This window comes from Musca domestica, unplaced genomic scaffold (genome assembly GCF_030504385.1).
Source record: "Musca domestica strain aabys unplaced genomic scaffold, Musca_domestica.polishedcontigs.V.1.1 47, whole genome shotgun sequence".
Classification (NCBI taxonomy): domain Eukaryota; kingdom Metazoa; phylum Arthropoda; class Insecta; order Diptera; family Muscidae; genus Musca; species Musca domestica.
Window position 1 is genome coordinate 497,979 of NW_026712338.1, and position 26,160 is coordinate 524,138.

The 26,160-nt window shown below is 35.0% G+C and overlaps 3 protein-coding genes across 10 annotated transcripts in view; 2 read left to right on the top strand and 1 right to left on the bottom strand.

Moving 5' to 3' along the window:
- LOC109612725 (zinc finger protein 567) overlaps positions 1–14,211 on the bottom strand; it is a 28,474-nt gene extending 14,263 nt beyond the window's left edge. Inside the window, exons 1-3 of one of the 7 annotated variants that reach the window (XM_059127747.1) lie at positions 14,022–14,209; positions 13,319–13,967; positions 183–1,733 (exon numbers count right to left, since the gene is read on the bottom strand). In XM_059127747.1, coding sequence (XP_058983730.1) covers positions 237–1,733; positions 13,319–13,945 — 2,124 coding nt within the window. In that variant the 5' untranslated portion in view covers positions 13,946–13,967; positions 14,022–14,209 and the 3' untranslated portion in view covers positions 183–236. The other 6 variants (XM_020037060.2, XM_059127749.1, XM_020037062.2 and 3 more) reach the window with 6 other exon arrangements.
- Positions 14,212–18,722: 4,511 nt separating this feature from the next.
- Positions 18,723–20,921, top strand: LOC101893208 (transcriptional repressor CTCF). The gene is made up of 3 exons (XM_005184444.4): positions 18,723–19,079; positions 19,136–19,411; positions 19,663–20,921. The coding sequence occupies exons 1-3, from the start codon at positions 18,840–18,842 to the stop codon at positions 20,833–20,835; spliced, it is 1,689 nt and encodes a 562-aa protein (XP_005184501.2). The 5' UTR covers positions 18,723–18,839; the 3' UTR covers positions 20,836–20,921.
- Positions 20,922–23,092: 2,171 nt separating this feature from the next.
- LOC131804690 (zinc finger protein 615-like) lies at positions 23,093–25,571 on the top strand. 2 transcript variants are annotated; one of them, XM_059127751.1, is made up of 5 exons: positions 23,093–23,550; positions 23,607–23,822; positions 23,888–24,109; positions 24,245–24,523; positions 24,581–25,571. In XM_059127751.1, exons 1-5 carry the CDS (start codon positions 23,254–23,256, stop codon positions 25,502–25,504), a joined length of 1,938 nt encoding a protein of 645 aa, XP_058983734.1. In that variant the 5' UTR covers positions 23,093–23,253; the 3' UTR covers positions 25,505–25,571. The 2 variants fall into 2 exon arrangements, with proteins under 2 accessions (XP_058983734.1, XP_058983733.1); XM_059127750.1 differs by having other exon boundaries at positions 23,888–24,523.
- The last annotated feature ends 589 nt before the right edge of the window (positions 25,572–26,160 follow it).

The following is a 26,160-nucleotide window of genomic DNA, read 5'->3' on the forward strand; positions in this document are numbered from 1 at the left end:
TTGTTTTTATATTAGATTATCGTAACTGTAAACAAATGGTTTGTATTTGAGGGCATCATAAACTCAATGTACTATTTTGTTGATTTATGTTCAACTCCTAGAGTTCTACTGATATCAACAACAATAAAAATGCATTTGTTTAATTATGCAACTCAATATGTGTAATAAAGACGCCTACGAACTTTTAATTAAAATTTTACTTTAATTTTTTTTGTATCATCATATAAAAAAGAAAGTCAAAACAATTGAACTTGATGTTCAAACGGATTCAATGTTGTTTCCATATGTTTGCGATGCGTTCTCAAATGTTGCGTAACTCCAATTTTATTTTTAAACATTTTTCCACACAGTGGACAGGGATAATTGCGAACATCGGCATGTGTAGATTCATGTATTTCCGAGTGTCTCTTGGTCTTGAATGCTTTGCCACATATGCTGCAGGAGTAGTTGCGTACATTGGAATGACTGGTCATGTGTCTGGTCAAGTGGGATTTCTCGTAAAATCCCTTTGAGCAGATATCACAAAAGAATTTATATTTCTTCTGATGGCGTCGACTGTGCTCAGTTAGAGAATACCGCTTCGAAAACGAAGCCCCGCACACTTCACAAAAGTACGGTTTGACGCCGGTATGGGTGCGCATATGCATTCGGAGATCGGCGAGTCTTATGAATCTCTTTCCACATTCCTTGCATTCATCCTGTAAATCGTTCATATGACGTCGGGCATGAGTGACATATGGATGAATTTGCTCATATTCTTTGCTGCATATTGGGCATTTGAGGGGATCATTGCGATGATGGGTTTGATAGATGTGTACCTTTAAACACAACGGACTTTTAAATTTACGGTCACAAAATTCACATAAAAATGGTCCAACGTGATCCTTAAGAAACTTCATATCATAATAATATAATAAATCAACTACTTTGTTCTCTTTGTCATCGAGCACTTGTGCTTTCTCTTTGGTAAAATGCGAATGTAAACTCTGCAGATATTTCTTCAGGGAATTTTCTTTGATTGTCAGGCCCATTTCTCGCCGTACAACACTTGCCATTTGTTCCAGGGCCTCTTGGCGTTTATTAAAACAAACATTCTCTACCAAATTAGTATTCCATAAATTGGGAAACCTCTTGTATATGTTGATTATGTGTAGAATTTGTTCATGTTTCAAATGTTTTCGTTGTGAATCAAAGCTGGCAATTGATAAATGTTCCATGCTGGGTTCCAGAAAAGCGAGCGCCTCAAAATACCACTTAGGGACAATATTTTTTTCGATTGCATCTTGTCGGTCTTCAGGTGTTTTGAAGCGATTTAATCTAATGCGAAAATGTTGACGTATACGGACTATTGTGAGACCGACCAACATTGTGTCCAGTTCTATATTAAGGACACTTTTTATTTCCTTCGCGATATCCTTAAGGTGAGAATTTCGTTCATCATTGTTAAGTCTTTTTGGAAAAAGTTTCGGATCCCATAATTGTGGTACCTTCTGGTACGCTACGAGGAAAGCCTTCCAATTTTTGTCAGATTCCAGGAACTTGCTGACAACGGCTCTGGCTTTTTTAGTTTCCTCTTTTGTTGTTGTGTAAGTTTGTTCATCGTGAGTACTATAGCTATCAGCAGTATCGCTATCTGATGTTTCGTGGTTTATGCTATCACTAGCTGCAATATTGTGATTTTTATTTCTGTAATCTGGATTATCACGATCTGCGATTTCATTATCTAATGGGTCCTGCAACAATCGAAGAAAAATTGTTTGCTGTATTTTTGAGGGAATGTAGACTTTTTATTTGCTATTTAAACTAATTTCCAAAACGAAATTTACTGGGCTTATGCAAATTTTTCTTTAATCATGAATATGAGTTATATAATTTTGGTACTAAACGAAAAGTACCAAGCAGCTTAATAAAATTATACTTGTATAATTGCTTCCAAAAGTGGTGTTTAATTACTTCCCAGCAAAAAAAAATATTTTATTCAATTTTTGTAACAACGCTATCGAAAGTTATGCAATAGAACAAAAATTAAAATTGAAGTAGTCTCCACTGAGTTTCTTAGCAGTCTGTGTAGAATCATAAATATAGACCACATCGCCGAATTTAATTTTTTCACAGATAACTTTTTCGACAATTTATTTAAATGAAACTTATTAATAACACAATACAAAAAAATAATAAAATTTGATGTATGCAAACATTTAAGTTAAGTCATATTGTCAATTGTACCGATAGCTAATTTCCGAAAACACTACAGGGTTAGATGAAAAAACTGCAACCAACTTCAGACTGATGTCATTTCTAAGTCTCTCCTCCGACAGCTGTTAAAATTATTCCAGTGACAGCTCATTACATTGTTTACAAGCGTGCAAAATCTTTTTGATGAGAATTTTCCAGAAAAAAAGTTATTCGTGATGAAATTCAAGCGTGATAGTGTGATTTCTTTATATTTGGCTGGAAAAAACACAAGTGGCTATCGTTAGAGCACTACAGCATTTAAATGTGAATAAATCTTTTGTGTCTCGTACCATTGCTCGTTACCGTGGTACTGGTAGCGTAGCCCGACGTCAAGGAACTGGACGGAAGAAACAGCAATATCAGAAGAAATGGTTCGAAAAGTAAAGAAGCGAATTCATCGAAACCCGCGTCGCAGTGGCCGGAAAATGGCTCGTGAGGTGAACATATCGCAATATTCCATTCGGCAAATATTGTAAAATGAGTTCAGGGTAAATTCCAAAAAGTGCAAGAACTTACACCGCAACGGAAAGAAAATAGACTCAAAAGAGCTAAAGAGTTGCTTCGCTTGAACGAAAGTGGTGAACAGCCGAATTTGCTTTTATTCGTCTCCGATGAGAAAACATTCGTTGTCCAGCAGTTTGTAAACAAACAAAATGATCGTGTTTACTTGCCAATAGGTCAGCAAAAGGTTAATGTGCACATTCGGTTGGCCATCAGAACTCAAGCGCCGGCCATGGTGATGGTGTGAGCCGCCATAACAGCCGATGGTCACTCTCTGCTCGTATTAATCGACCGTGGCATCAGAATAAATGCCAAATATTATCGAGAAAATATTCTGGAGGGTGAATTAAAGCCTTGGGCACGCAAACATTTTGGCCGCAGAAATTGGACATTCCAACAGGACTCAGCACGCGCCACCCAAGAATTGTTACAAAATGAGGTTCCTCGCTTCATTTCCAGAGCACAATGGCCACAAAAATCTCCGAATACCATTCCGTTGGACTATTGTATCTGGAGTACTTTTGAAAACAAGGTTGGCACTAAAAAATACCAAAGTGTCGATCACCTCAAGACAGTGCTTCAGCCGGAATGGGCCAAAATACCGCAGAGCAACTTTCGGGCAGCGTGTGACGGTTTCATTGTCCGTTTGAAGCCCATAATTCGTGCCAAAGGTGACCAATTCGAACAAATCTAAACTAATTCTAAAATGTTATGCTATTTCCGACATTTTTTGCTTCATTCAATAAAATGTAAAAAATATGACGTTTGACTTTGTTGCAATTTTTTTATCTCATCCTGTATTTAATCAGTAGTATTTACTTGAAAAATTTAGTGCCTCAGAAATTTGCCCATGATTGAACTAGTTTAATTCATTACTGAATTCGATAAAAAATAATAATAGTAATATACCTATGGAGCTTTAATTGTTTCAGAAATGTACATATATTTTAATTACATACATATATCTGATTCTTGATTAATTTTGCATCGTTATGCTATTGTGATTCGTAGACTAATCTTGTTTAAGCTTACCCCAGCCTCTTTACTCCTTATTATCCTGTAATTTAGACTACCCATTAATTCTGTTAGATCAATTGCTTTATTGGTACAACATTCCAAGTCATTTACAACGTGGTTTTTAATTTAATTTAATTTAATTAAATAAGAGGGCTACTAGTTGATGTATTCTCATTGATTCGATGTGTTCTCAAATGTTGTTTTACTCCAACATCGTTCTTGAACATTTTTCCACACAGTGGACACGGATGATGTCGGCCCTCCACGTGTGTAGTTTCATGTATTCTAGTGGTTTTTCTACATTTAAAAGCTTTGCCACATATGCTACAGCGGTATTTGCGCTCATTTGTGTGAGTAGGAATGTGGCACTCCATTTCATGTTTCGTAGGAAATCCTTTCAAACAAATCTCACAATAATGTCTGTATTCTTTTTTGTGTCGTCGTATGTGCGACTGAAGTGCCGAAGATAGCGTAAATGCGGCGCCGCAAATTTCACAGCAATACGGTTTCACACCGGTATGGGTACGCATGTGTAATCTAAGATCTGCAGCCCTAATAAATCGTTTGCCACATTCTTTACATTCATCCGGTAAGTCACTCATATGTCGCCTGACATGAGCAACGTACGGTTCTGTTTTTTCATATATCTTAGCACAAATCAGACATTTTAGGGGGTCTTTTTGATGGTGACTCTGGTAAATGTGTACTTTTTGAGCCAATGGACTTCTGTGTCTTCGACCACAAAATTTGCATATAAATGGTCCAACATGATCATTTAGGAAGAGCATACGATCAAAAAATGCCGAATTGGGTTTGCCTCTCTTTCCTTGATTTATAATATTAGACTTTTCGTTGTAAAAATGGGCATGAATTGTTTCCAAGTAATTTTTCAAGGAACATACTTTAATTTTTAACCCCATTTCGATGCGCAGAGTCTTTTTCATTCGTTGAATGGCTTCCTGTCGCTTATTGGCACAAACATTTTCGGGCAGATTAGTATTCCACAAATGTGGAAATTTTTTGTATATATCGATCATTTGTAAGATTTGTTCTCGCTTTAAATGTCTACGATTTACAGATTTGACATCAGTGCCCTCGTTCACAATCGATTCCAAAAAGGATAATGAATTAAAATACCACAATGGAACTCTATTAGACTCTGCAGCAGCCTCTCGTTGCTCAGCATTTTTGAAACGTTTTATATTGTCAATATAAGTCCTTCGTATTTGGTGTATTAGAAGATCGACTTGATTTGAATTTAGTTCAATCTTTTGTGTATTTTTTATTTCCAAAGCAATCCTCTCTAGACATTCATTTCGCTCAGCATCATTTAACACGTTTGGAAATTCTTTAGTATTCCATAGTCGAGGTTCATTCTGGTAAGCTTCTATGACAGCCTTGTAATTACTATCAGACTTGAGAAATTCACAAATAAATGACTTCGCATTGCTTCCTTCGCCTATACGCTGAAAGAGAGTTGACGAATGCAAAGCGGTAACATTATTTTCTCAGATATTAAGGTCGTGTTTACAAGTTTTCCTACTTAATTTTTGAGGAAAATATTAGACAGAAAAATATTGCTATTTGTACGATCTAAATCACAGTTTAATCAAATCCTCCGTTATGACTTTTTGTTGCTTTCTTCAAAGTGATTTAATGATACAGGAAAAGCATTACAGTTTTATATCAATACTAATACATGTATAAATTCAATTCATTATAGTTAAATAAACGGAGATGTTGATGAAGTCTCATTGGTTCGATGTGTTCTCAAATGTTGTTTTACTCCAACATCGTTCTTGAACATTTTTCCACACAAGGGACAAGGGTGATGACGGCCCTTAGAATGTGTAGTTTCATGGATTTTGAGGGTTTTTCTATTTTTAAAAGCTTTACCACATATGCTACAGCGATATTTGCGCTCATTTGAGTGAGCAGACATGTGTTCTTTCAGTGAGTGTTTCGTAGTAAATCCTTTCAAACAGATCTCACAATGATGGGTGTATTCATTTTTATGTCTTCGTATGTGCGACAGAAGTCCCGAAGATATAGTAAATGCAGCGCCACAAATTTCACAGCAATACGGTTTCACACCGGTATGGGTACGCATGTGTAATCTAAGATCTGCAGCCCTAATAAATCGTTTGCCACATTCCTTGCATTCATCTGGTAAGTCACTCATATGTCGCCTAACATGAGCAATGTACGGTTCAATTTTTTCATATATCTTAGCACAAATTGCACATTTAAGGGGATCATTTTGATGATGGTTCTGGTAAATGTGCACTTTGAGAGACAAAGGGTTTTTATATTTTACGCCACAAAATGTACAGTCAATTGGTCCAACATGACCGTTTAGAAACATCAAATGTTTGTAATATATTGATTTTGTTTTACGTCTCCTTCGTCGATCTTTAAAACCTAATTTTTCATTACGAAAATGAACATGAATCGTTTCTAAGTACTTTTTCAACGAGCATTCCTTTATTATCAAACCCATTTCAATGCGTACCGTCTCTTGCATTTGTTGAATAGCTTCCTGTCGCTTATTGGAACATACATTTTCTGCCAAGTTCGTGTTCCACAAATAAGGAAATCTCTTGTATATAGCGATCATTTTTAAAATTTGTTCCCGCTTTAGATGCCTACGATTTGAAGATTTGACATCGGGGCCATCACCCAGAAGGGATTCCAAAAAGTATAATGCATTGAAATACCACAAAGGAACACGATTACATCTTGCAGCAGCCACTCGTTGCTCAGCATTTTTGAAACGTTTTAAATTTTCCATATAAGTCGATCGTATATGGCGTATAATAAGATCAACTTCATGTGAATTTAGTTCAATATGTTGTGATTTCTTCATTTCCAACGCAATTCTCTCTAGACATGCATTTCGGTCAGCATCGCTCAACGCGCTTGGAAATTCTTTGAGATTCCACAGTTGTGGTTCTTTTTGGTATGCTTCTATGAAAGCTTTGTAATTACTATCAGACTTGAGAAATTCACAAATAAACGACTTCGAATTACTTTGTACGCCTATTAGCTGAAAGAGATTTGACGAATGCAAAGCGGTAACATAATTAGGTCGTATTGAGGAGAGGAAATTTTTATCAACATATAAAGTGTGCTGTAGTTTTTCTATTGTTTTGACCAAAAATGTGGTTCAATAAAATTTTGTAGGCTTAAAAATTTGGAATGAAGGAATATCTTTGGCAGTTGTGTTAGCAATATTATTGTTCTAATCTAGTAAAACATATATTATCAAAATTGATAAAATATAGCAAAAGTTACATATTTCCTGAAATTCTAGTTAAGTGCTGTTAAACTGTTGGAAGTTCAAAAACAAATAGTCCAAATAATGTGCTCAATAATTACACAGAACTTTTTATACCCTACAACACTATGTGTTGGGGGTATTATAAGTTTGATTGGGCCAAAAATTATGTAACACCTCGAAATATTGATTTCCCACATAGGAAAGTATATATGGATCTTCCTATCTCGCAGAGTTGAGTCGATCTAGCTATGTATGTCCGTCCGTCCGTCTGTCCGTCTGTCCATGTTAATTTGTAATCACTCTACAGGTCGCAATTATGGCCCGATCATCACGAAATTTAGAATGGAGGTAGGGCTAGGGTCAGAATAGAACCCTATTTCTTTTGGAGATGATCGCATAATATTTAGGGGTCGAAATGGACCAAAAACTGAAAAAATGTCGGATTTTGCAGTAGCTATACAGGTCGCAATTATAGACCAATCGACGCATGTAGCTAGAGTTTAGGGCGGGGAAGAAGCCTACCAATTTGGGTGGTCATCGGATAATATTTAGCGGGTAAAATAGACCCTATCTTTTGTGTTGAAAAAATTCAAAATTTTTCATTAAACCGCGAATATTTTAAATCGCGGCGAAATCACAAAGCCATGACAAGGTTACTCCTGATCTTTACATTGATTTTAACATCCAACAAAACGGATATATAGCAAAATATGTGCGATATATATGTCTATCAAAGAAGATATGCTTGAAAAATCTCTTATATGTCGAGAACGGTTGAACTGATTTCGACAGTTCTCATTAATTCAGAATGGCCTCTTGGCAGGAAAGAAACGACGTCTAAAAAAATCGCATAAAAATATCTCTCTATAGATGAAAATATTGATTTTGTAACATTTTCTCATATTTTTTCAATTTTGTCATATTTTTGGCATATTTTCATTTTGAATTAAACATTTGGTAATATTTCTACAGCTAACAAAACTAAGTAGTTAGGATATCAGGATATCATATACAGATCGCATTTATGGCCCGATCCTAACGAAATTTTGCATGGGGATCAGATGAGGGTCAGGATAGAAGCCTACTCTTTTTGGGGATAATCGCCATATATTTAAGGGTTGAAATGGACCAAAAAAACTGCAAAATTGTCAGCAGGTCGTAATTATTGCTCGATCCTCACGCACATTTGAATGGGGGTTACGGGCATTGCAAAAAGCCAAGCAGTTTCCAAAAATATTCAATGTGTGAAATAGTTTGCCAACTTTTGTAGACAAAATACGAAAATGTCCATTCCAGTGACTTTTTGGAGAATTCACAAATACAGGAAAGACACACTTCTGACTATGTCGTTAACGCTGATTTCGTTGAAGAATATAGTCAAATGTCTGTATCTCATATAGATGCGTTTTGGTCAAAAACCAATAATAAATGTTAATCTTTTGCTACTTCTGAGAGATTATAGGTGTTTGGGAAATATTGGTTCCAGTTCTAGGAAGACCATTTACGTGCAACATCTTCCAATAAATTGGAAATGAGCAACTTAGTTTAAGTTGCTATTATTCGAAAATTAGAGAACGAAACCTGATGGTTTTCTTTTATTATTTGTCACAATATCTTGTGGAAATCTTCCGAGTATCTCGCCTATATAAACTGTATCGTTTATTATAGTGTTGTAGGGTATTCAACGGTCGGCCCCGCTCGACTGTAGCCTTTGCTTACTTGTTAATATTCGTCGTGTGGTGATTGAAAACAAAAATGCTATTTTAAGATACTATATACATTTTGACTCACTAATTGTATTTTCTTGGAGTTAATAATTTCTATACATATTTTTTTGACATGTATTAATCTATAAGTTAGGGGAAGAGGTCAAAACCAAATTCAAAATTTTCTCGGCAGAAGTTGTTTTCACTCAATTGCCGAGTGTTATAACCAAATCAAATTAAATGTTTTTGGTGAGAATGTTTACTTTGTCATTAGATTAAAGTTGTATAAAACTGAAAATGTCACCGGCACTTGGTTGTTGTATAAAGCGATCGTCTCCAGCGCTGATGACAACTGGTGAAATTTTTCTGAACCCCCGGGACATTGAAGATCCACTCTGGATCTTTGTAACAAAATTGTTGCATGCGCATACGATTTTATTCGCCACAAATTTTCAATTTATGTATGAATTGACATTGAATAATAACAATTCCTTACTATCGAATTAGGCTCCTGATGTCTTTCATGATGACATCTCTTTGTACTACATGGCTTACCTTCATAGTTTCCTATTAATCTACAACTCATGTTACTAGATTTCAATTAAATCGATCAATTTTATTTGAGGGATAATCAATTTAATATAAATATACATGTCATTTATCCCCATCAGTACGATGTTTTTTCAAATGTTGTTTTACTCCAATTTTATTCTTATATCTCTTTCCACATTTCGGACATGAATAATTCCGCTCCTCTGTATGTGAGAGTTCGTGTGTTTTTAAAGTTTTTCTAACTTTAAAAGATTTGCCGCATGTGCTACAGCTGTAGTTGCGTTCATTTGAATGGGTCGCCATGTGGGACCTCAATTCATCTTTCGTAAAGAATCCTTTGGAACAAATCTGACAATATGTTGTATATGCTTTTTTGTGACGCCGTATGTGGGACAGAAGTGACCAGGACGCCGTAAATGAAGCACCACACAATTCGCAGCAATACGGCCTTTCGCCATTATGGGTACGCATATGTTTTCGAAGTTCAGGAAGTCTTATAAATCTTTTTCCACACACTTTGCATTCATCCGGTAAGTCATTCATATGTCGCCTTGCATGAGCAACATACGGAATCAACTTTTCGTATTTCTTACCGCATATTGGGCATGTTAGAGGGTCATTTTTATGATGATGCTGATAGATGTGGGCTTTTAAATAGAGCGGACTTTTATGCTTTCGCTCACAATATGAACAGTTAAATGGGCCAACGTGATCAATTAGAAACACCATATGATTATAATATATTGAGTTTTGTTTGGTTACTTTTCCTTGATTGTAATTAATAATGCATTTTTCTTTATATAGACGGGCATGAATATTTTCCAAGTATCTTTTCAACGAACTTTCTTTGATTTTCAAGCCCACTTCATTGCGCACTACCTCTGTCATTTGCTGAAGCGCTTCCTGCCGTTTATTAGAGGATACATATTCCGCTAAATTGGTATTCCACAATTGTGGGAATTCCTTGTATATCTCGAGAATTTGTATAATATTTTCTTTCTTTAAATGTGTTCTATGTGAATGGGATTTGAAGGCAGTGACGGTATTCAAAAAAGGTTCGATAAACGACAATGCACTGAAATACCACAAAGGAACACTATTACACTCTGCTGCAGCTAATCGTTGCCCAGCGGACTTGAAGCGTTTTACATTTTTTAAATAGGATATTCGCATATGACGTATTATCATATCGACTTGGTTAGTACTTAATTCAATGTTTTGGGTATTTTTAATGTCCAACGTAATCCTTTCTAGGCACAAAGTTCGATCATCATTGTTTAACACTTTTGGGAATTGCTTGTGATTCCAAAGTCGAGGTTCATTTTTATATGCTCTTATTAAAGCTTTGTAATTACTTTCAGACTTTAGAAACTCACAAATAAATGATTCCGATTCACTATGTTCGCCTATCAACTGAAAAAGAGATTGGCGAATGCAAAACGGTAACATTATTCTGTGATAATTATGTTGATACAACTTTCGTTATGGCGGTCAAATTTATGACAGAACAAATATCAACGGTTGATTTAAAAAAAATGAAACTAATGAATTTCTTACGTTACAATATTACTGTTGAGAAAACATTTATCTTTAATAGGCATATGTTCCATCGCAATAATACTACGATTATTTTAAGTCATCCACAACAAATATGCCTATGCACCGCTTAACTAACGGCTAAACACATAGTGGTCTTTGGCGGCTTTCATTTTTCATTGCCAAGTAGTACAAATATCAAGAGGCCCTTCTCGAAAAAAACTGCTTATTGTGTCCTAAAACTTTTTTAGGTTTTATACCTATTATCTCAACTATTGTCCTAATAAATAAATTGTGAATCGTAGCATCAAAGGCGCAAATTACTTGCATGTTAATCTGTTGATAAATTATTAATTAATTATTAACAATATTTTTTTTAATGTTCACTGTATTTTTAACAACTTAAAACCATATACTAATTATGTTAGTGTAACTTAACAAGAGTAGTACTTCCTAGATTATTTGAATTTAAATTAAAAATGGGGTTAGCGATAAAAAATGACTTGAAAATTTTCATTTGAAGCTATGTTGTTATAAAGAAAAAACAATCTATGGTAAATTAACTGGCAGAGAAACGCTCTGAATCCATCTGAGGGCCATAATTCTGTTAATCTACCAATAAGCTTCTATGTAGACAGAACTCAAAGGAGGGTGGACGTAGATGATGCATTAGGCCTGCATGAAGAACTTACAAGTCAAATTTTTCGACCAGAATTAAAATGAAAGTCAAAGGCAAAATTTACATTACATCTTTATCTTTAAACAGTGCCGTAGACTACTAAAGACAAGAGAAGGATGAAGAAGTACTGGAGACGATAATATATACATTGTAGATGACTCAAACTTCATAGCATCAACTATTTGCAAGGTCCGATGAAGATACACTAACCATCTTATCGTATTCAAATAGAGGACGTGCGAGGAAACAGTTATGGAGGCGCTTGATTTATTAAAAGCTTTTGATGCATACTATACTGTTCGAGGACATCGTGCACACCGCCATCCAGCCAGGTTTTAAACGTTGGATCATCAAGTACATGAGTGGACGTCAGTCGTACTTGCAATTCGGAAATAAGAAGTTGAATATCCATTGATTGAAGCGGGGGGTTCGTTAAGGAGTGATGATATCTCCGAAACTGTTTAACTTCTACCTTTCTGGCATTTTACCTCCTCCAGGCGGCATTGAGTTCATAGAGTACGCGAATGATGCGATATATAAACCATTACCTAGTTTATCTTAACGCTTTTTTCATTGCAAGGAATACGAAAATATCTGCCAAAAAATCGAAGACCACACTTTCGTAGCTGGATGGTGTTTTAACTCCGACCACAATTACCACTTTAAGTCGTCGGCACATACCACAACTATCTGCCACAAGATTAGAAGTAGGAACAAAATTCTCAAGTCTCTGGCCGACAGTATCTCTTATTATGATCTCTTACAGTGAGGTAGGTCGCCTGTGGTAAACTATGCGGCTCCGATGTGGTGCTACGTTATGGCATTCAGTGCTGTCAGAACCGCAACATGACAAGGCGAAGGTCTGCAGCAGAATAAAATGCCGTCAATGCAATTCTTGCTTGGGTGTTATAAACCCAAGCATCCCAATTAAAATCTAGTATATAGGAAACCTCCGCGCAAGCAATTAAGGCTTTCGATAGAGGTACATTGGTATAAGAGAGTGCCTCTGAATTAACAGGCCTATCAAACAAGACGGAATAGTATGCACTCTACGGTCACACGGTCACAGCAGTTAAAGCAGAATATTGAGTGAATACCATACTTGGAGAACATCCGCCTCCCATTGCAGCTGAAGAAAAAGAGGTGCTGCGGCTATCCAGAGTAGTTTTGAGACAGCTGAGATCTGGATGTTGCATCAGTCTCAATTCATATTGGGCTTGAATTGACAGCAGTGCGCAGAACACCTGTCTCAGTGTGGTGCAGTGCCACGTGACACACTGCACCTCTTCAACTGCCCAGCCTAACAACAACAAATCACCGATTATACTGTTTTCCAAAAGAGATGCCAACAGTAAACTGCATAATTTCCCCTTCAATGGGAAGGGGAGGCATAAATGCCTCTCACAGATTGTTACGGTACTCAATGGACATTGGGATGCTTCCGAATGTAGTTGATTTCCATTTAGCGGTGGCACACCATCAATACCATGCAAAGTTGCTTAGGGCCATCTGCAACAAAATGATCAACGCAACAAGTGCGGTAGAAAAACTCAATAAAAGCAGAGAATGTTTCCCTTATGATGTCGAATAGGTATGTAATATATAATAAGAAATACCTCTTTACATTTGTATAAGTTCTTCAACTACTAGTGGCTATTAAATTTGCAAGACCTTCATCCGCGAACTCGATTTGTTATTTGTAATTACATATTCTTAAAGTTTGTTGTGCAGCTCTAACATGGAAAGAATATTTCCAATACATAGAGTGTTCCTAATTAACTTTTCCAAGCAAGAATTAAAATATATACTCACTTCGTCATCATTGTTAGATGTTTCAATCCTATCAAAATCTTGGGATCCTTCATCGTCGTATTCCTCTTGGCTATCGTCGGCGTCCTGCAATAGTTCGTCGTCATCGTCAGCTTTGTCGTTTTCCTCGTCATACATCTCAATTTCAGCATCTTCATCAACTTCATTATCATCAATTTCATTATCACCAATTTCATTATCATCATCACCACTTCCATCCTCTCCCTCACTGTCTTTAAAGTTGTGAACTTCTTCCTCCCCAAAATCCTCGTCGATATTATCTTGACTTTCATTGACCAACGCATATTCAGCTTCATAATTTTCTTCATTTTCATCCTTGACTTCTTCAACATCATTTTCTTCATGGATGTCACGATCTTCCTGGCATTCATCTGCATACTGTATATCCACTTCACGTTGATATTGGGCGTTACTCGTGTCGGGAGAATGCATTGTCATCTTAAATTTATCATTATGACAGTACTGATAATGCATTATAAACTCTTCCAACATCGTAAAATATTCATCGCATTCCAGGCATTTCAAGAAGAATTGCTCCTTCGCATTGACGGAAATTGGAGCCAGTATTTCCCCGCACACAAGGTACTCCAATTTAACAACGTCATCCATAATGGGAGTATTGTATTTCGTGCTGTTCCCAGATATATTATTAGATTAAATTCCTTCATAAACCAATTCTATGTACAGTATTATTTAATTTTGTATTATTTCAGATAATCAGCGTATTTACTATCCAATATATATATAAGGTCCAACCAATGTCCAATGCGTGTATGTCACTGAAGCTCTATTCGCTTTGCTTGTGAAGTGCGTGTGGGAAACAAAAATGAAAGACGTCCCCAACGAAACAAATACGAAATCAAAAAGGAATGCCTGATAAAAAGAACGAGAAAGCAAAATCCCCGAGGAACCTCTGTTGTTTACGAATGAGACATGAGGAAATTGAACCGCTGGACACATTCATTAAATGAACCGCGGGAGTAAGTTCCTTCAACTCGAGGAAGAAATCGGTCGGCTTTAGGTCGTCATTTTGAACTCGTTAAGAATATTAAACTGAGTACAATTAAAAAAACAACTAAAACAACTTTTAAATTCATTCACTTTTATTTTCATTGTTGAGAGAACTCCTATACTACTCCTATACTGATTACTCTAAACTATTCATAACAGCCTTAATCTTAAAAATCTAATAGTACGTTTATATATGAGGGTTAACCCACTAGATTTGGATTTAAACTGTCATATCCATTACTTTTACTTCAAATAAATCCTCTCAAAGTAGGTTAACCCTACAAAAAATTCTAACGTAAACATGGCATAATTTTGGAACTGCAATTTTTAAATGAAAAATTATTCAAATTTGTAAAAATTATTTTTATTTGGTAGTTTCTAAGATACGGACCTTGCGAATTTCGGTATTACGGACGTACAAAAAATTTTACCATAGTGGGAAAATTGAATATTTTATATTTTTATAAAAGTTAAATATCGTATACACAAACAATATGAAAACCATGGTACAATAAGAAGGTAGAAAAGCTTCGCAAAGTATAAAAATACAGCCCTAATGCATTATCCACGTCCTGCCAGAATTATTCAAATTCAGATGCAACAATTTGTTTTCATTTATTTCACATTTTTCTTCATTTTTAAAATGAGTAAGAAAGCGCAAAAGATGACTGAAATACTTGGATGTTCTTTCAAAAATATGATCCAAACTGCTCAATCATTCAAGTCTATGCCAAAACTGATAAATATATTTAATACACACCCTGCAATGTACGCGTCAGAAAATATTTTGTTTTTATTTTTCAATGTAATCAATAACATACACAAAATTGGCAGAAGTCGGGCACACTTGGAAATTTTAGAAAATTTTAATCATACCTTACATTTTCATTGTACTATGATTGTGACAACAATTTCTCATAAGACAGAGAACATAAAAATTGTGTTCGTAGACACAAATAACAGTTGCGAAAAGGAATATAGACAATTGTATATGTAAAAATAATAAATACAATTATAGTATGCCAACAACATATACATATTTTTATTTCCTCAATTCCAGCACGAAAAAAATCATCAACTGCACAACTGCGGGCACTAGTTGGATATATGGAGGACAATCTCTGAGTTCGCCAGAGGAATGCCAACTTTTGGAAGCAGCAAGCAATCCCTTGAAGACCACAGAAAAAAAATATGTTTCAATTTAAATACCATGGGTCCTCCTTCTCGCACAATTGAGAGTGGAAAAAGGTAAGTCAGAAAACTCGGTTTAATCTATTTGTCTAACCGGCATTATTATTTACATTTACATTACGTTTAAATCAGTCATTCTGGCGCTTTTTTTGCTTAAATTCGCGAAAGAAAGAAGGAATGTTAGTGGAACACATTCTGATACGAAAGTGAGTGACTAGCTTTTGTTCGCACAAATTTTCTTTCTATGTCGTGGAAAAGGCTGTTAAAAATATTTTTTTCTAACTTAATTCATCGGCTAAATTCTTCGTAAAAGAACAAAAGCGCGTAGCGTGAACCAGTAAGGCTGGAAATACTGCGTGTAGTGTTGTTCGTTAAATAACGAAACGAAAGTTTATGTTACGTTACTTCGCTCTTAAGGTGGGAATACATAAAGAGCTTATCTGGCTGGCTTAAGTCATCGGCTGGCTTCTTCGTAGATGAACAAAGGAGTTTTAGGTTGACTTAGGTCGATTTTGGCCCTAGGCTCCTTTGTTCATTTCCGAAGAAGTCAGCCGATGACTTAAGCCAGCCAGATAAGCTCTTTATGTATTCCCACCTTAAGAGCGAAGTAACGTAACATAAACTTTCGTTTCGTTATTTAACGAACAACACTACAATGTTTTCCTATTTCTTTTGAGTAAATCCACTTATCAGGCATGTCACAGGAACAAATTCGTTACGAAAGTGATTTTAATTTCGTATTTAGCTTGTTTTAAAAAGTGAAACTGTATTTTTATGGAAACATTTGACTTTAAAACACTCTCAACTCACTTTTAAGTAATGACAATGTTGTCTTAATGACAAATACACAATTGAATTTTCATTTTTTTATATTTTTATTTGAAATATCAAATTTTAATGGTTTTTCAATTGACGAAGCCAATGGTTAACAAAGTATTACCACATCATTTTTTTCTTCAAAATAACTTTTTTCTTCAAACAAAAATTTGAAAAAACCAAACAATGTGGTATTACGAATAATAAATTAATGCAAAGAGAAAAAACAAAACAAAAAGAATGCTCAAAAAAGAACTTTGTACAAAAATGTAATTATCATAAAATATGTGAAATATGTATTGTGGAATGTGGTTTAATAAATTAATCATTATTTGATATTTTAGATTCTATGGAGAGCCACTAAGACCTAGCGTGGAGCTATGTCAAAAGTGATCGAGTGGTTGCCGAAAGAAGTTGGTCACAACTTGCCGAAAAACTAAATTCCTCGGAACCTCTTACCAAAGATTGCAATGAGTGGAAAAATACATAGTCATACTGGTCAGTATACGTTAAAAAATTGTGTCACAATAAAAAAGAAAATGCAAAAACTGGTGGTGGTTCTTTCAACAAATATGTGCTCAGTGTGCTTGGAATCAATTGCAATGCTTCTTTTTGCACTATAAAACACTTCGAACAGAATATTTACACTTCTACAATGTTTCTAATCATCGGTTTTGTTTTGATTCCTCATTCATTCGTTCTTTTATTCCCCTAATGTTACCATATAATGTTGCCATATTTACACTGAAATCGTAGTTCACTAAATCGTAAGAAAACTAAAGAATCTAAAACAAAAATGAACGATTTTGAAATACGAAATTCAAACCATTTCGATACGATTTTGTGACATGTCTGTATGTTTGTCCCATGTTTGTATCTATACTGAATAGTACAAGTTTTTTCTTAAAATGTCAATTATAGCGTCACAAAATTTTTAAAATGTATTTTGCAAAAATAAGTAGTTTTTTATATGTGTTCTTATACGACGCCAATCTAAGGGTGCAAGTACATAAAAAGCTTGAAGTCATGGCTAGGCATACTAATGTCAAATTATAATGGAAAACGACGGCAGGATTTAGTGCGGCTCTGTAATCTGTTTGTGAAATGTCACAAAATATGCCTAGCCATGACTTCAAGCTTCTTATGTACTTAGCCCTTAAGGGTGCAAGTACATAAAAGGCTTGAAGTCAAGGCTAGGCATATTAATGTCAAGTTATAATGGATAACGACGGCAGGATTTTAGCGCGGCTCTGTACTCCCCTTATGAAATGTTACAAAATATGCCTAGCCATGACTTCAAGCTTCTTATGTACTTGCAGCTTAAGGTTCAACAATTTTAACTAATTTGGATATTTTTTTATTCAAAATTTTCAATTTCAAAATTGATTTCACAGTTCATTGTCCCCGCAACTGTGTCGATGCGACAACCACAATTCTTTTACCATGAGCTTGACTTAATTTCTTACTAGAAAAGTTAAGAGTCACACCTAATGTGAGATTATAAGGAACATTGACGCCAGAATTTGAGTGTGACTCTGTAGTCTCTTCATTATTACCAGATAACAGCAAGACGGCGAAGCCAATCTCTTTATCTCCCATTACTATTATTGGTCATAAGAATGGTTTTCTAGTAACTTTTTATATAAACAGTTCATTGCTGCAAGGACAAAAAATAGTACATTGTAATAGCTTTTTTTGTCAACAGTGCCGCCTATGTTTTCGCTGCATCGCCGCCATCGAAAAATCACTCGGCCTTGTTATTTAGTCACCACATAAACAAAGAATTGTTTTCAATTGACCCATGTTCCAAGTCCCCTTCCAGTTCAGCTGATTACCACACGAACTGTCAATTAAATTTGAATTCGCTGCAACCAAAACAAACTTCAAGAAGGTAGTCACATCGCATAGCTGCTTGGACAATGAACTGTCAAACCAAGTTTTAAATTGAAATTATTAAATGAAAAATTATTAAAATTAAAAAAAAAACTGAAAAATTAATATCAACAATCTACGATTGGTGTTATATAAGAAGATTTATAAAATGTACTTATTAAAAAAAATTAAAAAATTTTTACATATCTTCATTGATATGTCAACAAAATGTTAAAATGTTTTTTTTTTAATAATTACTTTTTTAAGTTTACTTATACGACACCAATGTATTTTTCAACAGTTTTTAAAAATATCAACATTTTTTCATTCAACATTTTTAATTTCAAAGTCAGTTTGTCAGTTCATTGTCCCAGCATTTGCGTCGATGCGTCTACCTGTATTTTTCTACCATGTGTTACATACAAAAAATTGACAGCCAACTGTCAAGGCGAAAATTTTTATTTTCGCCTCAAGCATTAATTTTGACATTTCATCTGGTAAAATAAAAGCTGCTTTTAGATTAATTCGCTCGAAGGAAGACCTTATAATTGGGCCATGGAATTTTGTTTTCAATTGACTATTTAGATCCAAATATAAATTTTGTTTTTTGAAAATGGATAGTAAATACGCCGATTATCTGATCTGTGGAGAGATTTTTAAGTCGCCTGCTCACTCCAACAAAACCCCCTATATTTTAAAGTGTCATCAGTGTTCCGATATATTTCTACTTTTGGAATCATTCATTTTTCACATTGAGGACTATTGTAAGCCAATCGTGAAGGCCGAATCAACAATACCAAAGAACGTGAAGGCTGAGAAGCTATTGCCGCAAAACAGCTTTACCATTCTTGATGTAAATAGTTTCTAGAGTAATGTCCTAGACTATAACTACAAATCTATTATTTTCAGGATACAGCGGTTGTTGTGAAAAATGAACCCATAATAGATGTTGAATTTGAGGCCACCTCAATGATGAGAAAAGAAACAACCGTGAAAGGTCTAACAACAAATCTAAATGACACGAATAAAGTCTTAGATGAGTGTACTGGATTTCTGAAAGTAGAAACAAATGCAGTACCAGAAACGGGAGATGGCAGTAGTACCGATGAAGCGGAAGAAGGCAACGATGAGATGATGGAGGTCTACGAAGTTGTGGAGGAGTGTGAATCCGAGGATGATGATGACGTAAGTATGGATCGGAGATCACAGATAATGCTATTATATTCTTTCCAAAAATAGGGCACTACTTACTACACATGCATGTTATCGTAGGTATATAACTGTTATATTCTAAATGTATTTCAAATGACTTTGTTATGTTACAATTTTCAAACAATGAATACTTTAACAGAAAACATCATTAAAAAACACATAATTCAATTTGCTCTTACAATGTCCGGCCGATAAATAATAAAACCAATACTCTTCATTTACAGAAAACGACAACAGATGACTCCACACCTTCATTTGTGGCAAAATTTATGGAATCGCGAACACATGTAATTGCCCTGATAACTTCGTACAAAAAACTTTTACAGGAAAAAGGTTTGAAGGGGCATGCAGAGGATAACGGCTTAAAATCCCTACAACAAAGTGATTGGAATAAGCTGACGAGGGATATTAATAGCAAATGTCATTTGAATGTATCTTCAGAAGATGTGGCAAACATACTCGAATATTTTTATCAGCAGTATAGAGAATATCTAATGTGTCTTACCGATACCAAAGCAACGAAATATAGCAAACCGCGTTGGTACTTTGAGTATTTGGACTTTCTGGATACACCAAAAGAGGGCAACATATTGCAAATCGACGAGCACCCCTCTATTTTGTCCCAGGAAGAAATTATCGAAATAATAGATATTTATAAAGGATACCCTTTTCTTTGGAATACAGACTTGGCTGAATATTGTTGTACAAATCCCCGTCACGAAGCTCTGGAAAATATGTTATGGACCTTAGAAGTACAATTAAAAATCAAAGTCAGCCAAAACGCCTTAAAAAAGTATATAAGATGCCTACACAATTACTTCCAAAAAGAAAAAGTAAGACGAATGAGAAATACTAACTTGAAACATTTAACGGACGTACTTTATAACAAAATGGACTTCCTCTCAAAACACATTGGCCCCTTCAGATGTTCCGAATGCAACCTCGAAGTAAAATGTCCATTTACATTAAAAATTCACAAATTTGGCATTCATGGAGGTGATTTACCCTTCACATGTTCCACATGTCACACACAATTCCGCTCACTAAACTCATATGTTTTTCATGCTAAGAAACACGTGCAGGATCTTAGTATAGAGTGTAAAATTTGTGATAAGAGATTTCTCCATTCATACGAACTGAAAAAACACATGTTTAGCCACAATGAATATAAAAGTAGTTCTAATGAAAAAGACAAATTAAGTCCAGCCAATGTTGCCCCCAATAGACGATTAAAAACAACAGTAACCATAAGTAGCCCTACAACAACTGCAATAAAATCAGCAGTGGAACCATCAACGTCAACATTTTTTGGACCTCTTATGTGTAAAATATGTGGCATACATTTTAAGGCTAGAAAAAGTTTAAATCAACATTTGAAAATGCATCAAAATAAATAAAAGTGTAATAACATTACAATAGTATAAGTTTTTAACTAATAAGTCATGTAAATAAAATTATCTCAATAAGGAAATGATTTAAAAAATTGTACATTGTTTCCATTTATTTCAGGGGATATCGAAATATACTCAAACGCAGCATGGTGTGAGCATCAATACACCTATCCTCCCGTTTAAAAGCATTATTTTTTGCATGTTAAAAGCACCCGTTTCATTATGAGTAAATTCAAAGGAAGTTGATATGGATGATACGGCAACTAACGTGGTGGTGTGATTTTTAAAATGGTATTTAACATACCGTAGGTCACGTAAGCCGGGTTATGGAGCATATGTGTTTAAAAGAAACTTAAGAATAACGGTCGGCTATTACTTCATCAACTGTTACAACATTTTTATGACTGCCTATCCAGCTGATTTGTTTTTCCAACATACATTCTTGGTTTGTTGTTGAAACAAACAAACGTTATGCAGCATTTTAGAAAATTTGAATAAATGTAAATCTCATCAGATATTAGCGAGAAACAATAGGCACTTAATAAATGCAGTCATAAGTTGCTGTATGACTTGAAGATGGCTGCGTTAGTGTTTCCATTCATTTGGTATCGTTTGTATAGATAGTCATGCCATTCAGATGAGGTTCCCCACCATTTTAGATGTAGTTTTTCTATTGCATCGAATTCGAAGAAGATTGTAATTAATAACCGATGTAATTACCTACACGTGTCCTGAGAATAGTAGCCGGCCTGCCACCCAGACCAAGGGGATGAAGATTTTGGATCAAAGGAAAGAAGGGGAAAGAAGAAGCTTTTTCAGGCAGATATCTTGGCCATCGATTCACTAGTCAACAGAACCGTTCCAGTGAATATATTTTGCGATAATAAGACGTCCCCGAGAACTCTGAGCACTTTTAAATTCGAGGCGGCATTTAAGTACATTCGGTTCGGTTTGGAGACACTGTAATATTAATGATAACGAAGATAACTCGATCAAGCCGTCTCTATGTCACTTCGTTCGGCCGATAGACAAAGACTATTTCAGGAAGGTCCAACAAAACTGCTTGATAAACCAGGGTGCAATATCTCAAAATCAATTATCCTATCCCTAAATTAAACTAGTGGCGATAATTTGAAAGGTCACTATGCTTAAACAGGTATTCTATCAAATCCAAGAAATCTGTTTTATCGAAGATATTGGAGGCTCCCTCTGTCGATTTGAAGAAAGTTGTTAAGGTGAAACTAGGGTTTTGGAGCGTTAGTTTCTGAAAAATGTGAACTTAGATTGGTTCTTAAAATCAAAAAAAGAGGTAAGACTGACTGCTTTATATATCTCAGGAAACGTATTACATTTAGCCCTTGCGAATTTCAAGGCTTGGTTAAATAGATCTAGATCTCATTCTATGTCCGCTTCCTGTCAGAATTATTTAAAATTATAAATTTTCATTTATGTCATATTTTTTTTTTTCATTTTTAAAATAAGTCAAATAGCGCTGAAGATTAATGAAATGCATGAATGTTCTCCCAAAAATATGATCCTGAGTGTTTAATCTTTCAATTTCATGGCAAATCTGGTTAATATTATTAATGCGCGCCCCGCAATTTAAGTTAAAAAAAATAGTTTTTATTTTTCAAAACAACAAAATTCGCAGAAGTCGGACACACAATGAAAAAATGGCAATCAGCTGGTAGCTCTCATGGTACAATGAAGAGAAGGTAGGTCAACTTTGAAAAAATTGCAAGTATAGAGGTCTACCTGTTTGGCTTGTAATGTCAGAATTAGTATAAAAACAATAAAAAAATCAAACAACTTGTTGCATTTATTTTGAATAAATAATTTAAAACCGCGAAAACTGAATGAATGATCAAAATTTCTTTTTAATATCATGTTCTATATATCTCTTATGGTTTATTTCGCGACAAAAACTGTCGATTTTGTCGATGCATTCGTTGCAAAACACCCGAATTTGAATATTTTCTGAACAATTTTTTATTATTGAAAAGAAGACACACACATAAGCAAATGAAGTTCACATATTAAGCCAGAAAAATAAAAAAAATTAAAATCATATGGTATCATAGCCCTACCTTGATATCATTGTACCATGGTTCTACCTTACCTTTTTATTGTACAATGAATTATCCTATTTAAACAGGGTACCATTTTTTGTCATCGAATGCGAATAAATCGATAAATGATTTTGACACATATTTTATGCTTTGTTTACAAAATTGTTTATTTCTGCTTTGATCTTTATTCATAACAAAAGATTTTGTTTATTCTTGTATTTTTTTATTGGGCGCTCTCTTTCGTTTGTTTTTCTTCAACTATCTCCGAACGACGCCATCTCAATGTGATATATTGTTTTATTTCTAAGACACAAAAACATTAAGAATTGGGACCTCATAAAGATTAAAACTTACCATGACGACTTTGAGCAGTTTGGTTGACTACAGCATCTATTCCAGTTACAACAAGTGTGGAGAAATCTTAAAATCGCCCAGCATCGACGAAAAACAACAGTACTGCATCTTGTGTTTATTCTGCCATGAAATTTGTTTGCAATTTAAAACATTTGTGGTTCACATTGAGAAGGAGCATCACCAGCAGGATCACATACTGAAGGATGAACAGACTAGTGATGAAGACGATCAAGTCAATGCACATTTCAGTAGTATCCAAGAGTTTGAAAATGAGGACAGTGGGGAAGACGATAAGAAGGTGGGTGTTATCTAGTTGTTAATTGTATGAGCTTCAGTTAATCATATTTATTAAAGGACTTCCTTTTGGATCCATTGGAAGAACCTGAAGTTCAGTTAAAAGAGAATCGTAAGCACAGGGAAAAGAACAACACGAGTTCAAAACCCCAAACGAGACAAGCTGCAAATGAAGGTAGAAGGAAATCAAATCAGTCCAAGAAGCAGCAGGACAAATTAATTAAACAAGAACCTGACGAGAATGACGAAGGAAATAATATTATAGACAGCCCAAAAGTGAGTAGATGTTTGTAATCGTATCCACAAAGAGTAAAACTTTTCATTCTCCAAATATCGAATAGACTCTAAACCTTATTTGCAATGCTGAAGACAAATGTGTTACGACAGAGGCAGTCGATAAAAAGGAGGAACTGCAATTGGAAAAGTTAAAAATCAAAGCCGACACTACACAAAGACCCACTGTTTACAATGAAGATATTGACTACGACTATGAAGAAGACGATGATGACTTCGTGCTTCATGACAACTATGATGACGAAGATTGCGATCTGGATGACGTCAAGGTAGATGATGACGATGAATTGAAACCGTCCCCCGCCAAAAAGTCCAAAGTTAAATTGGACGATGGCTTAGACATTGATGAATTTATGAATAACAAAGAAAGTGTAATTGCATTTATAACTGCCTATCAAAAACAGGACGAACTGTGGGATGCCACTAGACCTCCAAAACTAGTAAATCGATGTCGAAAGAAACGCGACGAATGCCTGAAACAAATATGTCAAGAACTAGAACAGGTAAACGTCCCCATGACAATAAGAGATGCTGAAAAGTGCATAAAATACATGAGAGTGCGCTACATTCGTGATGTACGCATACGTATGAACTATACAAAAAACAAAGATAAGGACTATAAACCCTTGTGGTTCTATGATAATTTGGAGTTTCTCAAGCCAACTCTAAGCTTTATTCAAGAGGTAAATAAATGTATTTCCATGCGTAATTAATAGCAAATAATTTTGTGGATATTTTAGTTGCAGGAAGAACAGATGCTGGCCAAACCCAAGCTAAATGATGATCAAATTATCAGAATAATACAAATTTATAGGAAATATTCATGTTTGTGGAACGAACAGGACATATTCTACTATTCCGAGCAAAGAAGACAGACAACATTGCAATCGATCATAGAAGAAGTTCGTAAAGAGCTACAACTAAACTATTCCGGTGAGGAAATGGAAAATACAATTGAGTTTATACATAAAATTGTAAAAAAGGAGAAGGAAAAGAGCATTGATTTTTCGTCCAGTAAACCTTCCAAGGAATACAAATCCACAAGTAACTTTTATGAGCATATTTCGTTTCTCCTACCACATTTGGGCCCATTTAAATGTCAATATTGTCCAAAAGTGTTAATGAACATTGCCACATTTCGAATACACACGGCCAAACACGATGGCACAAAACCATTTAAATGCTCCATTTGTAACTATGAATTTACTCAAAAACCTGGGTACGTCATACATCTAAGAAGGCATACCCAAGATTTTCCTTTTGTGTGCAAGTACTGTTCCAAAGGGTTTCCATGTAAAAAGGAACTTAAATTACATTTCCAAAATCACCCGGAGTATGAGAAAGAGTTTATATGTGACATTTGCGGCGAAGGTTTTACCCAGCAGAAATTATTAAATTGGCATCTCAAGGCGCACAATAATATTCGAGATTCCATATGCAATATTTGTGGTAAAGGATTTACCAATTCCAAGCTATTGTTTCAACATCGCACGGTGCATAGCCAAGAGAAAAGCGTGTGTAAACTTTGTGGCAAAACATACGCTCATTATCGTGGTCTCTCTCGGCACATGACAAAAGATCATGGGACGACGGTGGCGGCCGTGGCTGCTGTTATGGGTGAGAAACCCAAAAAGCGAGTACTTACAATAAATGAAATAAGTTAAGTGTGTATATTTTAGTTGCAATGTTAAGATCTTGTATTTATAAAATATAATTAAATTTGTTTGATAATGGATATTATTTTTGAAACAAAAGCAGGAAATGGATAAGAAGGATAAATTATAATCAAAACTAAAGAAAACAAGTAAGCAAAGGCTACAGTCGAGCGGGGCCGACCGTTGAATACCCTACAACACTATAATAAACGATACTGTTTATATAGGCGAGATACTCGAAAGAATTGCACAAGATATTGTGACAAATAATAAAAGAAAACCATCAGGTTTCGTTCTCTAATTTTCGAATAATAGCAACTTAAACTAATTTGCTCATTTCCAATTTATTGGTAGATGTTGCACGTAAATGGTCTTCCTAGATCTGGAACCAATATTTCCCAAAGACCCATAATCTCTCAGAAGTGGCAAAAGATTAACATTTATTATGGGTTTTTGACTGAAACGCATCTATATGAGATACAGACATTTTTCTTCAACGAAATCAGCATTAACGAAATAGTCAGAAGTGCGTCTTTCCTGTATTTGTGAATTCTCCAAAAAGTCACTGGAATGGACATTTTCGTATTTTGTCTACAAAAGTTGGCAAGCTATTCACACATTGAATAATTTTGAATGGCCATCCAAAACTGATTGGCTTTTGCAAT

Bases quoted from the DNA above. Each gene is read 5' to 3' on its own strand.
- LOC101893208 (XM_005184444.4), top strand. From the start codon at position 18,840: ATGGATAGTAAATACGCCGATTATCTGATCTGTGGAGAGATTTTTAAG. The intron at 19,080-19,135 runs GTAAATAGTTTC...TATTATTTTCAG, and splicing joins ACAGCTTTACCATTCTTGAT to GATACAGCGGTTGTTGTGAA. The intron at 19,412-19,662 runs GTAAGTATGGAT...CTTCATTTACAG, and splicing joins AATCCGAGGATGATGATGAC to AAAACGACAACAGATGACTC.
- LOC131804690 (XM_059127750.1), top strand. From the start codon at position 23,254: ATGACGACTTTGAGCAGTTTGGTTGACTACAGCATCTATTCCAGTTAC. The intron at 23,823-23,887 runs GTGAGTAGATGT...AATATCGAATAG, and splicing joins ATATTATAGACAGCCCAAAA to ACTCTAAACCTTATTTGCAA. The intron at 24,524-24,580 runs GTAAATAAATGT...TGGATATTTTAG, and splicing joins CTCTAAGCTTTATTCAAGAG to TTGCAGGAAGAACAGATGCT.